The sequence below is a fragment of the Triplophysa dalaica genome, chromosome 5 (assembly GCF_015846415.1).
Source record: "Triplophysa dalaica isolate WHDGS20190420 chromosome 5, ASM1584641v1, whole genome shotgun sequence".
Taxonomy (NCBI): domain Eukaryota; kingdom Metazoa; phylum Chordata; class Actinopteri; order Cypriniformes; family Nemacheilidae; genus Triplophysa; species Triplophysa dalaica.
Window position 1 is genome coordinate 1929908 of NC_079546.1, and position 17562 is coordinate 1947469.

General features: G+C 40.9%; 1 protein-coding gene across 1 annotated transcript; it reads right to left on the reverse strand.

Annotated features, from left to right (window-relative positions):
- Window positions 1-701: 701 nt before the first annotated feature.
- LOC130421470 (leucine-rich repeat neuronal protein 3) lies at window positions 702-11086 on the reverse strand. The gene is made up of 2 exons (XM_056749351.1): window positions 10832-11086; window positions 702-4209 (listed from the first exon to the last, which is right to left on the reverse strand). Exon 2 carries the CDS (start codon window positions 3881-3883, stop codon window positions 1763-1765), a length of 2121 nt encoding a protein of 706 aa, XP_056605329.1. The 5' UTR covers window positions 3884-4209; window positions 10832-11086; the 3' UTR covers window positions 702-1762.
- Window positions 11087-17562: the final 6476 nt, after the last annotated feature.

Consider the following 17562-nt stretch of genomic DNA (forward strand, 5'->3'; position numbering starts at 1 on the left):
GAAAAGGGAGGGCAAAGACCGGTGGACTCCTGCATGTCTGAAGAACGCTGGCGCAGACTAGGAGTTATAATTTAGCTTTGCGTTTGACTGATAGCCGGCCCCTAAAAGGCCCGTCTGCACTGCTGAAAGCATTGCTGATGTACGAGCACGTCTGGCTGACAAATCCTCCGTGTCAGTCACCGGCTGACAAGCATTCATCATGATTGTAATTTTTTGTGTTGCGAGTTGATGCTGGAACTCAAACGGAGCAAATACAACGTGATTCTGTGCAGCTGATTCGGCTGGCTTAGATTTGAACCATTAGATTTTATATTACCAGTCTAGTACTGATTTCAATAAATAGTTTGCGTATAAATTAATTCTGTCATTTATTTCTCTCGATGTTGTTCCAAACCCATAAGATTGTCTTCTGTGAAACGCAATGACCTTAGAACATTTTTACACTACATTTACTAAATAATTTTTATCATGCAGATTAAAAAATGCATATCTGGCACACCACTACAAAAATATTGTCTTTCATTTTGAAGCCACAAAGTGGCATCTCGATTTTTTTTTTTTTCAGGCAGAAGAAAGTCACATAGGTTTGGAACCGTGATGGGGCGGAGTAAATTAATTTTAATTTCATATCACTTCTAACAAAAATCATATTATGCTTTTTGAATTCATCATAAACAAACTTGATCAGCAAGCATCCTCACTTCAAAAAGAAAAAACGAACGCTGACATTTATTTAGTTTTTATATCACCTTAAGCACATTGGTCTCCTTGACCAACGTGCTTATTGTAGAACAAACATCACAGTCAATATAAAAATGGCTTTTATCTTTTTACACTCAAAGCAAGAAGGACGCAATGCTTTTAAATCATGTTTATGCTAAAAATACTGAGATAGTATGTCCACAAATTTGCATGTGAGGCTGGAATCATGGCTCTATTCTCCAGGGATCTCTCAAAGTAACATTCAAAGTTTTTTTTTCTGTTGTAGGATTCAGGAGTAGGCACTTACCCTGTCATGGTCAACCTTAAACAATTTTTGTCTGAGAGATGCTTTTAAAGTGTCTGCATTCAGCAACATCAAGTCCTGATAATATAATCAAATATAATATATATGTATAGATTCTTTAAGATGTACATTTGTGTTTTATTCAGCAAATGTATGGTCTTGAATCTTTTGTACTGTAGTAATTCACACTTGTTTACTGCCTGGCTACTGCACAGAAGATACCTGTTACATTTCTGGATAGAATATATCACACGTTCAGCCATGAAAAGACACATCTGCTCTTAAATAGAAAAACGACAGATTTCATCAAAAGTTCACATCATTATCACCGTAATCTATTCTACTAGATTTCCTTCTTGACAAACGGTTGGTCACCTTAACGTGCCTATGGTTGTCGTACAGCACAGACGGTATTGCTTGGGACCAGGAGGACTGTTCCCACTACTCTTTAGACATTTAACAGTCAGTTATAAGAAACAACACCTTCCCGATGTCTTAATATCATCTGTCGTCAGTGAATGACCTAGAAATATCGCATCGCAAAATTTAGCAGCGAGTCTCTCCCTCTGGTTCCCACTGTTCCGTTGCCACTTGCCACGTCTGACAGCTCATGATGAAGGGTTATAGAGCTAGTTATAGATGTACAGACATTCCTTCCTTTTGAATTTCATGTCTGTCGAGGCAAAAACAGAAAGGGCAAGTTGGAACGGTTCTCCGCTCCTGCCTGGTCAGTTGTTTGTAGTTTTTGTGGGCAGCTTAAAAGGCGTTGTCCGACACATTTATGACCGTGGCTTGAACCTCAACAGCAGCTGGCATCCCTTTACCAGAAATCCAAAGCCTTGTAAAGGGAGATTGTAGACTGGTCTCAGACACGAGAGCCATTTTAGATGGGTATCGGCTCAGATTTCCATAAGAGAAGTGGTTCCTCATGAAGCCGTATATCAGAAAGCAAGCGACTGCGAGCACAGCGAAAAGCACACCAAAAGCAGCCATCAGTGCCATGTCCCATCTCTCCGAGTCTGGTATGGCTTGTTCTAATCCTTTAGTTATGACGGTGACGCACTTGGTGTCATGTTTATAGTGGATGTTGTGAATGTCCACGCACACTTTGTATTCTGTAGCGGGGCTGAGATGTGTAAGGTTATACGTGGTCACGTCAGATGGCACCCGAGCTGTGAATGCCACCGTTGGATAGTTTGCACCAGGCATTGTGTACCACTTAATGTTTGGTGCCAGGCTGCCATGAGTGGCTTCCCAAGAAATCAACACAGAGTTGGTTTGTACAGATTGGATGTTGACAGCCAGCGAGTCATTAACAGGCTGTGGGAAGTATCCATTCACCTCCACTGAGACAGATTTTAGGTCTGCCCCGACAAGATTGTGTGCCACGCAGGTGTACAATCCAGCCTCCTTTTTAGTGATGTCATAAATATCGAGGGTGCCTTCAGGGTGCATGTAGAATCTGTCTGCGACAACATTTGGGATGACTTTTTTCCCAGATGGAGTCACCCAGTAAATGTCTGGCTCGGGTTCAGCAAAGGCACGGCAGTGGAGAGACAAAGATCTGCCGCTGTTCATGCTGATTTGTGTGGGGAGGCTTTCAGAAGAGATGAGAGGCAGACAGATCTCCATCATCTCTCTGAAGTGTACTTGCCGTACGTGCTGACCTTCATACTCTGGGGGTTCCACGCAGAACAGCGAGTCAGGCTCCATAAAACGGATGTTAGTCTTGTTCATGTTCATCCACCGCACGACGCAGTCACAGCGGATAGGGTTAGAGTGCATGCTGACCTCCCGGAGATTTGGAAGGGACTCCACGGTGATCCTATGCAGAGCACTTAAAGCGTTACCATTCAGCATTAGAGTTTCCAGCCTTGGCAGCCTGTAGAAAGCATTCGGATGGATGTAGGACAGTCTAGGGTTGTTGGTGGCTTCAATTTTAGTCAGCTCTGGGAGGTTGTTGAGGGCAAAACTATCGATAGACACCAACTCAGGCATGCTGTTAATGCCCAGCTCTTTAAGATGGAGCATGTCCGCAAAGTCGCCCCTTTGAATTCGTCCGATAGGGTTCTTGTTAAGGTCTAAAAACTTGAGGCTCTTAAGAGGCCTGAGGGCACCGTGAGGAACCTTGGGAAGCGCATTATCGTAGAACGAGATACTTTCCAGATTGTCAAGGCCCACCAGTGCATCATCTGGTATCTGTGACAAGTTCATTCTAGTAAGGACCAGGCTGCGTAGGTTCCTCAGAGGCTTAAAACTCATATTCTCTATATACAGGATAGGATTTTCCCCAATCATTAGGATTTCCAAATTTGGTAGGGGCTCAAACCATTCACTGCTGATGCTTTGAAGCAGGTTGGAGTTGAGATGTAGTCTTAGCAAGCTCTGGAGGCCACGGAAAGCCTCCGGAGAAATGAAGGAAATCTGATTATGATTTAGGTAGAGCTCCTGTAGGTTGGTCAGTTGGGACAGGCTGTTATCTGGTAGGGCACGTATCCAGTTTTCTTCCATGTGCAGGGACAAAAGTTGAGGGAGTCTGCCCATGTTGACATCACTTATCGAGGACAGGTTGTTTTGTGAGAGATCAATCTCTGTAATATTGGGAAGGTAATCCAAAGGGTTCTCGATTTTAGCAATGTTGTTGGTCTGAAGTAAAATGACTTGTGTATCAGCAGGCAGTTTAATGGGCAGGGAAAAAAGTCCCTGGTCATTGCAGTCAACCGTGGGAGCCTCCATATAGACAGAGCTGGGTGAAAACCAGGGTCTGATTTCACAAACGCAAAGCTTAGGACAGTCAAGTTTCTCTTCTGCAGCAAATACATAGGTAGATGCTGCAAGCCCTACCAGCAAATAATCCGCAAATGATATGTCCTTCATATTGGCACAGTTCCCAAGAGTAAGTAGTTGGTCCTTGAAGATTTTCTGCAAAAGCACTTAAATAATCACCATTTGTAGCTGTGGGAAACACTATTGAATCCAACAGAGGGCCTTCCTTAGGCCCTGACTGATGTGCTGTCGACAGATGCAGTGCCTGATGCCAAGTCTCTCTTTCAGATTGAAATTCTAAAGGCTAGACAGAAAAAGGTGAACAGGTCACCTTCAAACCTCAGGTGGTTCTTGTTTCAGTTAAACTGAGGCAAGGCTGTTAATTTCCTGGAATAGTCTGAGCATCATGTGCTGCCATCATTGATCTAGTCCACTTCCTGAAGAAAATAGAGAGAGATATGAACAATATTAGTGTTTAATTACTGTAAAAATGCAAGGGCATCATTAAGGCAAGTGGTATGCTGACATTTACAAAAGTCACAATAAAAGCACTCTGATGTCTGCTGTAATTTTATTCAGCGGTACATTGCACACTAAGCCTTTGACATATCGATATGGGCTTGCTTCAACTTATGGGATTCTAAAGCTGTAGTTCCCTAAAATGTGGAAATTACAAAGCTTAGTGAGTTTGATTTGTGCTAATATTGCTCCAACCTGCCAGGATGAAATGCTGTGTGTACACAAAAACATTCTGACTCCATGTAGAAAGTAAACAAAATGTTATGGAGCTGTAAACAAGATGTACAATGGTCTTGATATTAGGCATTTTAAAATGGAGAAGTGGATGGTTTTGTCTTAACAGCATTTCATAACATGTAAACATTGTATTTTTCCACTACCAAGCATAACAAAGTTGCGTCTAACAGAAACCGCATTCTGAGAGAGAACTCTTGTCATCACCAGGGTTACTAGAAAGGGAAGAATCGACATGGAGAAAACAAGTGAGAGGGACAGACAGCATCCATCAAACCACCACCCTTCTTTTTCAAGTTTAGTGCTTAGGGAGTGTCATGAAGTCAGGATACCACAAAGTCTACAGTACGCTATACAGATATGAAGAAACTGAGAGTTCAGGTTGAGGTAATATTGTGATTTTGGTTGAAGGGCTGTGATTCCAGAACAGTAGATGTTTGCTCTAAAGGACTATAAAGCAATAGGAACCTGTACTACACAATGCATCCGTTAACTTGTAGATGCTGTAACTACTGTACCATTCCGTCAGAGAATTTTCCAGTAAAAAAAGTTACCAAACCATCATCTGTGTTTTGTCTAACAGACACCATTTAATAGTTTGTGTGGATAATGGGAGTTTTACATTTGTGAGTTTGTCACACACCATTGGCGTGCAGCTGCTGTTTCAGTGGTTGGAAAATGGATGCGTGACCGAACCTTTCAGCCATAAATACAAGAAACTGCATCTAGGTTTTCTGACAGACACAAATGCCCTATTTTCCTACCATGTTAAATGGAGCAATGCTGTTTCTTGCTGGTAGCGTTGGTTCGCAAGTGCATTGCATATTTATTTGTCCTCTCATTGTGCTAATGTGCATTAAATAAAAACGCAGTGCAGAAAATACAGTATGTACACTATACATGTAGGAATATTTTCTGTTGGGAACCTAGAAAATTTGCTAGTACCCTTGACGTGTCCAAATGTTACACAAGATGCAAATGGTGATTTCAATCAGAACTGGATTTAATGCAGTAAGGTACAGACAGATTTAAGGAAGCTGGATCAAAGAGCTTTTTTGGCAAAAAAATGTTCTTTGGTGGCAGTCCACATGCAATATATTTTTACATATTTTAGCACTGCAGTAGCATTAGTCATAGAATGTCATATTGTCCTGTCAGTCAAGGCTTTTTATGCAGGCCAGAGTTTTGTGGTTTAGTGATTTCACATAGTGAATAAATTGGAACATTTACCAATGCACAATAAACGCATGGCTCAATGGGGCATGAATAATTTGGCACCTCTGTCAGTGTATTACATCAGGGTCCCACAGACAACAGCATCATCTGCAACTGTTAAGGTTATTTTGGTATATCTTTAGCAATAATTATTTAGATTCAGATTGAGCTAAACCGCAGTTGCGCTTGACAACCATATTTACATATGTGAAAACAAATAAAAACAATCTCCACCTGGGAAATAACTTCCTACGATCCCTTAGATTGCACTAGAATCTAAAGACATTATTTACCATTGCACAATCTAGTGCAATGGTAAATAATGTTTTTTTTAGTGTGTGTAATGACTGGCTCATGATAGTGTTCTGGAGGCTGTTTCCGCAAAAGCTTCCACGAAAAACTCTCCCAGGAGAGAAGACGCGCTAATACGACTAAAACCGTATTAACCTTGCTGACTCTGTTACGGCAATAAAGGTGTGCACCCATTAAAAACTCCAGTCAAAGACAAATGAAGGAAATGAGACTTAACCCAGTTAAGTGTAGGTGAGAATGTACAAACCTAAAACCTTGGAACAATACTGTGGCTCATAGAGCTTAAGTGGCAATAACTTGCATGGTGCAACGTGCTCTCAGAGACAGAGAGAAATGCAACTAATACCAGAGAAAATGGAATTTCAAGATGGATGCTTCTAATCACCATTCTGATGTACTGCAGACTCAGTGAAGTAAATTAGGAGGGGGAGCGCGAGTATCATCCCCGTGCAGTTATTTGCAAGACCTGATATCGGAGTTTGGTTCGTCCTCATTGGCCTTTTGAAATATAGGAGCATGTTTGAAGAAATGTGTTCGGCAGGCAGGAGGCCGGCTGACCCTGGGAAGTAACTCAGGCTGAACGGTGACAGCCTGGCTCATGTGTTTGCTTCGGGGCGAGCCGTTTGAGATGGGACGTTAATCTCGGAATGGGGACTGATTACGGAGCTTCAGATGCTCTTCAAGACGATGTAGCACACAGGGGTGTCGCAATACCAGTATTGACAATAATTGTGACGTTAATAATTGTGAATATTGATATTGTGTTAATACTGCACATGGTACAGTTGGTGGTGCGACGGCAGCCATATTGCGCCAGAACGCCCACCACACAGCGGCTTATTGGTGGAGAGGAGACAGACACAAAGCCAATTAGTACATATGGGGATGATTAGGAGGCCATGATGTATAGAGGCAATTGTCAAACTCGTTCTTTGGCTTTTTTACACACATTTATGAGAGTGATTTATTGGCCCTGAAAAGAGAAGACCGAATAGATTTCACAATAATATTAATGCTGTGAATTACTCGATTTTTGTGTAGTGAAAATCTGATAGTGTGACAGCCCTAGTTGCAACTCGATGCAAACTGTGCAATAGCATTTTTTTGTTGGTTTGTTCAATTTGTGTCTTCATTCATTTTTAATAAGGGACAACCCCAGCACCAGTGAATTCTCTGGTGCAATAAAAATGTACTTTCTATGTAAATAGCAAAGCATATGCATAATTACATGCTAAATTCAAATTACATAAATTAAACAATACCCGTATGAGCTTTAGGTTTTCATGTCTAGTTAAACTCATGCCATACAGATCACGTGTAACTAGAAAATAGGTCCGAGGTGAAATTGCTTTCTGTACCTCAAGAAATATCCCTTTGTGTTATGGAGATTTTTTGTTGAAATTGAGTGAGAAAGAGATTTTCAATTCTTCACATCCTTCACACACAACTGTCTACAGAAAACAGCCCTTCTTGTACACCCAAGCTCTTACCTTCTCTTTGTGTTTCACTGCTACTCTATTTCCTTTTTCCAAGTGCTCAATAAGCTGTTCTATCAGGTCTGGAAAAGATGCTCGGGGCCTAGCTGCCGGACGGTTTGCATAAGCCTCTCAGTGGGTGGTGTAGTCAGATTTGCCACTCCTCCCTGCCCTTTACTTCATTGATTTGCCATTACACTATTTCCAAGGTAAGGGAAGAGTCCATTAAACAGGCTTTGCAATGCAATGTGTGTGCATAATGAAGTTTCTTGTGCTGCAACGCTTCCCTTTGCACCTGCTCCTGTGTGCACAAATCAGCATCGAGTCGCTGGCTAACACAGAATCGATGTTCCAAATTAACCAGTGGACCTCACAGGTGTAAGATTTCCGGTCGTCGTCCTGTGTTCGATTCAAACCATGTGACTGTTCACACAATTTTTAAGATCATTAACAAGTAATTCACAAGTCATAATGTAAAATAAAAAATTATAATTTGTCTAATTGTAAAGTGATCGTTCACCCAAAGATAAATATCATAATTTATCGTACATGGATCAAAACCTGTTGTTTTGTGCACATACAATGGAAGGCAATGAGGTCCAATGTTATTTGGTTACCAGCGTTCTTCAAAATATCTCTTTGCAGAAGAACGTTAGTCATACAGGTGAGGGTGAGTGAATGGTCTTCTGTTTTCATTTCAACTATCCCTACTTTTGTCCCGTAGCAAGCATCATGATTTTTGCGGTGCGTGTCGGAATAAATACACACCACTGTCTTTGAAGTTTAAATGTAACTATAGTAACATTATGAGTCACTTACCTAGATGTCAGCATTGTTCATTGAAACTGTCGATCACTGAAGTTTATTTATTTATAAAGAATACATTTTATGTAATGAAACGACAATTAAAAACACACTTTTAGGCTGCCATTATCTGTGGAAAATCGTTTGAATGGAGTCTGTATTTTAAGTGGTTCTACTGAATTAGGTAAATTAACCTTATTACAGAAAATTGTAGAGAAGATGCAACTTCAGTAAAAAGCACTGCTGCTCTTTTTGAGTCCGAGTTGAAGCAACCCTCCAGGGGCAAATTTAATGACGTATGGATTCGTGTTTTGAGTTTATAGACATTAATTAAATATGCGAGAGGTCAACAGCCCAGAAAAGAGCAAACAATGTTTTTACAGAACGTGTTCACTTCTGAGATCTGATTACTTCAAGAGCGTTCGGTCTTAAAGCTGTTCCTGAAAACACATTTCTCATTCAGTGACATGCACGTAACGTAGCTGTTTGCTCCAACATGCATAACTTGGCCTCAGGGTAGGATACTATATACAACGGGCAAGATGATTAAAGAACATCACTAACAAGCAACTTACTTCTACACTATACAGTATACTGTATGAAGAACCTAATTATTAAACCAATCAAATCCCCCTGGGTCTCTGAATAGCGTTTCACTCTAATTGGGATTGATTGATTGAAGGTTGGTTTTCAACAGCAAGTCGATCTATAGGTGTAGCACTGCATGATATACTGTACATACATAATGAGTTCCCAGTTCTCCCAGTATGGGTCTCCATGCGGTCCTGGATGCCTTCACTACAGGTATCGTTCTAATCTAAGAACAGATGGACTGCACAGCAGTGTTTCTCAGATGGTTCTGCTCTGTTTACTCCTGAAAGCACAGATAGCATATGCTGCGATCGTAATCTCTTTACTAAAGTCTAAATTTTGAGTCGAGGCATTTCAAACATTACGAGAGCGTAAGTGATGTGACCTTTTGGTTGGACTGGGAGTAGTGAGAAGTCATTAAAGATTGGGCTTTTTATATTGGAAACGGAGAGTGCAGCTATGGACAAAAGAAAGCACAAAGTACAACTACTGTATATATATGTGTGTATGTACGTATGTATACTGTATGGGTAGTTGACAAATATACTGTGCATGTGTCCTCTGGTGTGACATTAAAGAAAACAAACTAGGCTTTGTCAGCTACCCCATGTATGTACGCATGCATAATATAAAAAAGTCTGTGTGTCTACATACGGTGAAATCTCACAATCTCGAGTATCTAATTTCCCAAAATAATACGCTTTGTTGTTTTACTCGCATTCTGATATTCAGGATGATCAGACAATCCAGATCTGCGAACTTGAATGTCAGACATGTCCACCACTGCTTTGCACAACAAGCTTTTTATAGCTTGAAAGGAAGCGATTTTTCAGCCCGTTGTCATACAAAGAGGTATTGAAATCAGTTAGACACTCCAGCGTGTTCACACAAGCGGCATCTGAGAGCTCCTTAATATTGAGGGGTTTTACTTATTGTCTGTTAATTAGTGAAGCTATCAAATGGCCCATGTGATTACATCTGTGATTAAGAATTGCCCACTCAGGTCTGTGTTTGGGGAGTCCTCGCGAAAGGGACTCCAAGGACGAAAACTATCGAGAGCAGTTTGTCTGCTTTTAGTGAAGCATCTCTAAATGATCTCTCTGGTTTATTTGTGCGTGTGATGGTGTATAGAGGATCTTAGGCAATATCTCGTAATTTACCATATCGTGCATGCAATCCCTCACACGTAAAACCTATACACAGTGTCGCAATTTATTAGTCTACTTGCTTTTAAGAAAGTAAAAAAAACCTCTGCTGCAATGCGAGTCTACGAAGAGATGTGGGAGGTCAAACACACTGGTTGCATGATTAACAGCTTCGGGTAAAAGTCGCATCATTTGCATAATAGGTGTTGTGTTGTGGATGTTTTAAATTAGACCGAAGCAATGGATGCAGATCAGGCGAATGGATGGGAATCACAATGCCTCCATTCAAGGCGACATGCATTCATTTAACGACACTTACACTGGACGCTCAAGGCGACTGCCTTTGAAAAGCAGGTGCTACAGGGGTGCTGTAAGACATCTTGGACGGCAACAGGGTGATTTAAGGCAGATCGAGAACAGCCAGATGCAAGACTGCCTGTGGCTATCCGTCCAGGACGTGCCTTGTGTCCAAAAAATACGAATGCCAAGCTGGACCAAAGATTTCCTGTTGCTTATGCGCACGTCTTCGTCCTCCGGCCGCAGCATCAGCAACAAGACATCTTCACGTGCTTATTTATTACGTGCATCATTTCTTTTTAACGTTTTCCGTTCCTTTCTGATCCTGCGTGATCGTTTTGCAGCGTAAAAAGCACTCTGACGCACATTCTCGCAACTTCAATGTGGATGGCCATGCAGTAAATCCACATAAACAGTCATTTATGAATAACGTCGATGGGGTTAATGCGATAAATGATTTAACTTACCGTTAAAACGCGAGTCATTCCGGTTCATAAAGCATCGCGTATTCCCTTCATCTATAGCGCAATGCTCCACGGAGCGGGAAGCGCGCGACACGCAAATGGAAAGACGCAGATGGGGAAATACCACCGTCGAAACGCATAAGATTTTGCCACTTCTGAGGCAAAATCCACCAGGTCAGAGCCGTCGAATAGGTTTTAAAGTCCCCCCGCACTGACAGACCTCCTCCTTCTTCTGCGTTCAGAGGCGCATCTGCAGCCGCTCGCTCGGTTGTCACATTGACATGCCGCTGTCTGCCCAGCGGTCATTAATATAGGAACAGCCCCCCGGTCTCCTGAGAACAGCCAATAGCAGCAGAGCAGAGAGAGATTCTCGCACCCTATTGGCTAATCGGCAGCGTCAGTCAAAAAAGGACCGTTAGAGAAGCGGGGAGATGCCTAAGCCAATAGATGTATAACGTTCATATTAATTTAAGCTCACTTCGTATTTTAGAGCTTGTGTGTTACAATATTTTAAGATATTCTTTTTTTGTATTTTGCTATATAAACAATATTAATACATTTAATATTTTAATTGTATATTTGTCATGTCACTATTTAAACAATTAACCATGTTTTGCTATGGTTGACTATAGTTAACTACGGTATTTCTGGTATTACTAAATATGTACTATATGGGTTTTACTGCAGTAAACATGGTTAATACGCTTTTACTGAATTTTTTCCCAAAAGGTAGCCATATTTTAAGAAATGTGACACTGTTTCTCTATAGTAGCCATAATACCATAAGCCAAAGAACATATTTACCGTAATAAAACCATAGCATTTTTTCTGAAGGGAAAATACAAGTGTTGTGCTAGCTGACCCTGTTTTTAGGGATGACTTCACTGTGAAGGTGGTTCCCTCAAACGGTCCGTCTTGCTTTACAGCCCATACCCTGGCCCTTTACGGTCTCACCCTTGGGACCGAACGCACCTTGAGAAAACAGGGGGTATAACTCATAATAAAACTCCCAACAGAGCCGGGCATCGGTCCACTTTTTCACATCTGGCATAAGGAGAATACCGTGCCAAGAAAAATGTGCATGGACTATACACAATCATAAATCTGGGGTTTAGTTGATGTCAGCAAGTACTGGGTTTATCATCAGTCCATGGCCTTGTTTACGAAAAATTTGGGAGGACATTCTGAATTTCTGAGGCGGTTTCACTGTGGCCTGTCTTAGCATCTGATTTTTGACAGACCGAGCAATTTATTGACTGGGGTTTTTCATTCATACATATTTTTACAAGAAATCTAGAGAGATACACTCTTCTGGTCTTTGTAAACATGTACAACCTGTGAAGTCATTTGTAAGAGAATCTGGTGTTCTTTCGAAAAGTCTTTAACCCGAGTAATTTTAAAGATTGAGGTGTTTTGATATAGAATCATGAATTTAGAACTAGTCTGTAGAACTTCATTACTAGAAGATGTACATCCAGAAACACTTCCTGTTTGTTATTTGAAACACTACACAAACAAGATACAACCAACAGAATATTTTATTAAAACGTAATGAGAAATGAAAAGCGAAACCGGACGTTCTTCCTGAAGAGTGTTTGTTGTGCAAAAAAGCATTAAAAAACATTGTATAAAGCTCCGACTCTAATTTCCCAATTTCTGTAATTGTTGCCTTAAAAAGTACGATATGTTTTAATCCACAATGCATGAGGTTCATTGTTTTCCTCATTTTCGCTCCATAAATCAATGGAATGCTATTAGTCAGATTATGCCTGTTATGCGATACATAAACACTTCCATCTCTTAATATTCACTGCATCAGCGTGTTTATTTTTCAGTTTGACGATGTTGCAGATAAGCAAAACACTGCGTAAAGCTTCATACGGAAAACTCTGGTAACGACAGTGGCATGCCCGTACAGACGCATGAGAGTATGCGCATTTCAAACTGTACCAGTGTTTGCGGTAGGGGCTGTCCTCGCCTGCAGTGCAGCTCACAGACTGCTCAGGTGGGGCTTTGTTTAGTTCAGACTGATGTGGAGACGTCCTCACCTCCAGCAAACCACACGCACTCCTCATTAAGCTTTCATTCTTCTATCTTTGCCAAGTTAAAATGCACCGCCAACTCCAATGTGCACCACCCAATCTGGATTTCTCTCCCTCTTGCTTGCTTTCAAAGTTGTCGGGTGTGCCTACAATTTCTTTCAGTCCTTTAAAGACTGCCTAAACGAGTTAGAAAATGGTTTATTAGATGTGAATAGAAAAACACAGCATCAAAATCGTGTCCCTGCACTTTGTGTATCTCCAACGATCTTAAAACGTCCTTGAAATAAAGCGGTAACGGCCCGAGAGGTGGCCATCATATACATCGTTTTTGGTCGCTTAAAGCAAATAATATTAGCATTCTACCCGGCATATCTGTGTAACACGTCTTTACTTTGAACGCTACAAATGTTGACTGGATAAAAGGATGGATTTCTTTCTTATGCCGTGAGATAGAAGCGTGAGAGTTCGGTTTGTAGCCAGAGGATGTTATAGAGCGTCTCTGAGGGGTTCTGTTGTTTCCGCAGTTCCCCTCTGGTTGTCTTTACCGATTTCCAAAGTAAAGTATAGGGACTTCCCTCTCTCTTCTCAGCCCATCATGAAGACCAGGTTACAGCGAGCGGCCCACGCCAGAGAATCCATAGCAAATGACTAATGATGGGGAAAAAAGTGATATGCCTTCGAGGATGAGCAAGAGAAGAGAGGATGCGGAGTGATGACAGGCGAATTGAAGGAAGTGGCATGATGGCGTAGTGAACCGGAAAAGTGCGAGGACTGATCCGGCATATTAGAGTTTGATCTGGCTCGGGATCTGAGCTTACACTGATCTAAAAGCTCGTCAATAGATTCACGGCAGGCTGTGGGTGTGCATATTTAATACTTTTTGTGTGCGTATGTGAGATGGCTAGAAGACGAGGGGAATCGAAATGAAATCCTGGCATGCTAAAAAGCATTCAGGACCGTCGATTAATGAAATGTAATTTTGTCGATTGCGAATGAGCGTAGAAAACCTGTGAAGAACGTCAAATTTCATCTTGAGCAAAACATTTCTTTAAAATAAGATAAATGAAGCCCATCCGTATTTATGCAGTGGTTTGCATAGTGACATGATTACCGTGAAAATACGGCTTTTATGTAGAAAAACCTTGAGTATGGTACATTACACAGTAGACGTATTTGCTGTACTCGCTATGAGAGTTTGATCACAGTAATGAGAACCTAATGACTGTTACCATTACGGAATAACGGAGGAAATGTGAGCATGATTATGGACACGAGAAATCAAAGGATTTGGGGGGATGTGCTTAATTGTCATGAAAATAATGTCACAATGAGAAAAGAAAAATCTGTTTCAGTTTGGACGCAGATTATGATCTTGACGTGGTTTTGTGAGATTTACCCAAATAATGGATGCAGACTGTGGCCGTATGAGTTGGTGGACTTGTTGCATGGATACAATAAATGTTACTGTTGTTTATTTACATTTTCTGCTCTCTAAAGCCATACGTTAATTTATAATAATGACAAGTATTTAATTATTTTTCTCCTCTAGAGCTTCAACACATGTCATTTTGATAAAGCGTCATTTGAAAGCAGTGGCAGGTATTGTGTATGACATTCAGGACAGATGTTGAAAGGCGGTAGATCAATGCGCTCTCCATTCTCTTTGATCTGATGGGAACGGTTCTGTTCTGTTTTCAATGGGGTGGAATCATCTCTAAAAGCCGTTTCTGAAGTGGACAGACCAGGCACTGACCTTCAGATTTGTTTATAGCACTTCTGTACCGATCGTGCTGGAAAAACGACATTCGGACTACCCATTGTGACAACCTTTGTACATCAAACGGAGATAAAATGTCTAGAACATGCGTGATAGTCACAAAGTTGTGCATGAAAAACGTCATGAACTCATAGAAATCTTTATAATGATGGGTCTGTAAGAACAACTGAATGCAGGGATGTAGTGGCACATTGTGCCGGCATGTGAAATCCCCCTCTTTAGTCTTTTGTCTTGTTATATTCCTTTGTGCCACCGCAGTGAATGACTAGTGCTGATTATGCAAATCAGCCAGAGGAAAGAATCATGGGTAATTATCGCAGTCGTGGATAGGCTGGGGGGAAAAATACTTTTCCATTTGGCATAGAGATGCTGCAGGATAGAAATGCTCGGTCACAGATTTAGAGTACTGGATGCTGTAATAAGTCCCTTTTATGCATTGATATATTTCTGGCCCTTATCTAACTAATCAATTTAAATCCATTCGCTCATTTGAAAGAACATGGTGTTGTCGGTTTCCCCAGCTTGTTTCTTTGCTATATGCCTAAATAACCCAAATCAGTTTAGTTTTTGCTTTTTATATCCTTATATTCATGCCTTCGTTAAAGCATTGCCTTTCAAGGCTTGTCATTTAGAGTAAGTTTACGACAGTTGATGTGTTCCCACACTGTAAACTGTCAATCAGCCTTAAATTTTTTGTTAAATTAGGTTGGCTTTACTGACTTAATCTAGTTCAACCAATTTAACTTTTATAAGTTATTCAAAATGCAACTAGAATTTTGAATCAGTTTAACATCATTTAAATACAAGTGACTTGTATAAAGATCTAATTAAATCTGGTTTAACTTTAATTTAAGGTGGCTTTTGTATTGAAATTAAATTAAAGGGGTCATATTTAAATTTTGATGCATTTGACAGACGAGTTACATTGCATTATCCTATACATTTGTTTCTAAATATGTGCAATCCCATGGGATCGAACCCACAACCTTGCATTGTTAACACAATGCTCCTACCACTAAGGAAAGCTATATGGCGCAAACACATGTCTTTGGTCTTTTAGAAGTTGCCCATGTATGTATTGGACACGTAAAATTGCTCAAATTAAAGTGTCTGAACAAAAGATGCATTCTATCTAAAAGAGAATAATCACTCAAACTAGATTTTTATTTTGTAAGTTGGTGAAGCTAATTTGATTTAATTTAAAAATGTAAGACTCCTTTTGATGTCAAAGTTCAAGTTTGTGTACATTCAATGTGAACTAAAGCAATGTGATAAAATGCAGATATTTGATAGTAAAAGTATAAAACTAAATTAATTATCATAACTATTAATTTTTGGCAGCTGATCTACTTAGCCAAGAAGTGAAGCGCGTTCATGTAGAATTTCTTTCTCACCGTTTTTTCAATGCAATTCAATACAAAGTAGATTTTGGTTCATAGCCATATTATTGTTTGCGTTCTCTTAAATATTGTGCACTGTTCTAGAGGGACTGAACACAATACTATTAATAGTAAACAGAAATTTGAGTCCTAAACAATCTTCCAGGCAAGTTTGGTGTCGAGGCTAAAGTTCAGATATCTTATAGGTGTTGACAGAAAGACCGCCAACCTAGATCATAATCTACAGCCACGGAAGGATGTCTTGTTGCTCACAGAGAAATGTCTTAATCCCGCTGAAGCCTAACACTGAGAATTTGAACAAACCTGAGATCCAAACAGCTCTAACTAGGTTAACTCAGGGCCAGTACATGTCTCCATCTCCCCTTGGAGAATCCATGTTCTTGAAGACAATTTGTCTCCTAGTCTTACCGTGTGTAAACTACCGTAATGCGGGTCAATACGGATCAACCTATACTGCTGCTAAATTGAAACCTCTTGAAATTGTCTTCTCCCCTCTGTATTTAACTCTGCTGCAGAGTTAACGCTCCGCGCACCAAACCGATCATTGACTGTCGGGCTCATCTCAGAGTGCTGCCGGAAATTAAACCTTTTTTTTGTGCCCCGTTAAAGTTTGGTTTAAAAATATCCCCATTGTTCTTGCAAACAATGGGCGAAGATTTGAGCTCGGTGACGATGGCGTGCCCCTTCCGAAAACCACACACGCAGGCCTCTCCGGAGAACACGATGGCATAAATCATGTCCTGAAATGCAGCTCCCTCAAGAAAATAAAAGTGCATTTGTCGGTGCAGTCAGCAGGGTTCGCGGGCAGGCGGCCAGAATGTTGCGTCTGATCCCATATCAAATGGGATTATGACATTCTGCGTTCCTCGCCGTTGCATTTTTAATTGAATTACGTGTCCCTCTTAATGCAATAATCTCTTGAAGATCCACAGCATAATGTCAGAATCAATGGCAATAAATGAGATGCTTTCTTTTTTGCGGGAGCAACACCAGAATTAAGACATTTGTGAGCGATGGAGATTACGACACAGGCGGTGACGCTTGCATTATGCCATGTGGGAGATAACACCCGCGTTCACCGAGGCCTTGGGTAAAACATGGGAGAGATAGATATGAATCATTTGTGAGTCACGGGGCTGTTAAAATGGTGAAACGCCGGATGCCGCCCATGTGACACTGCCTGGTTTTTAGAGCGGGACCCGCTCCACGGGGAACCTTTTACACGCTGACAGGCAAATGAAAGGTTGGCTGAGGCTCTTTGGCCATTAACGTCACGTCTAAAAGCAGATTGTGTTGCATGCGCAATTATACCGCACTGATTCTCAAACAGCATGTTTATCTATCATTAATCCATCAGCGACAGAAATTCAGCCGGACAGCTGCATTTACAGAAGCCGTAGTGTTGGCAATTGTACAAACAGGCGCTTGCTCTCATCATTTTGTTCTTGTTTTAGGCCTTTATTCACACACAACTTGTTTTTCGTGTTTTATTGTATGAGGCGGATGTGTGAAAAC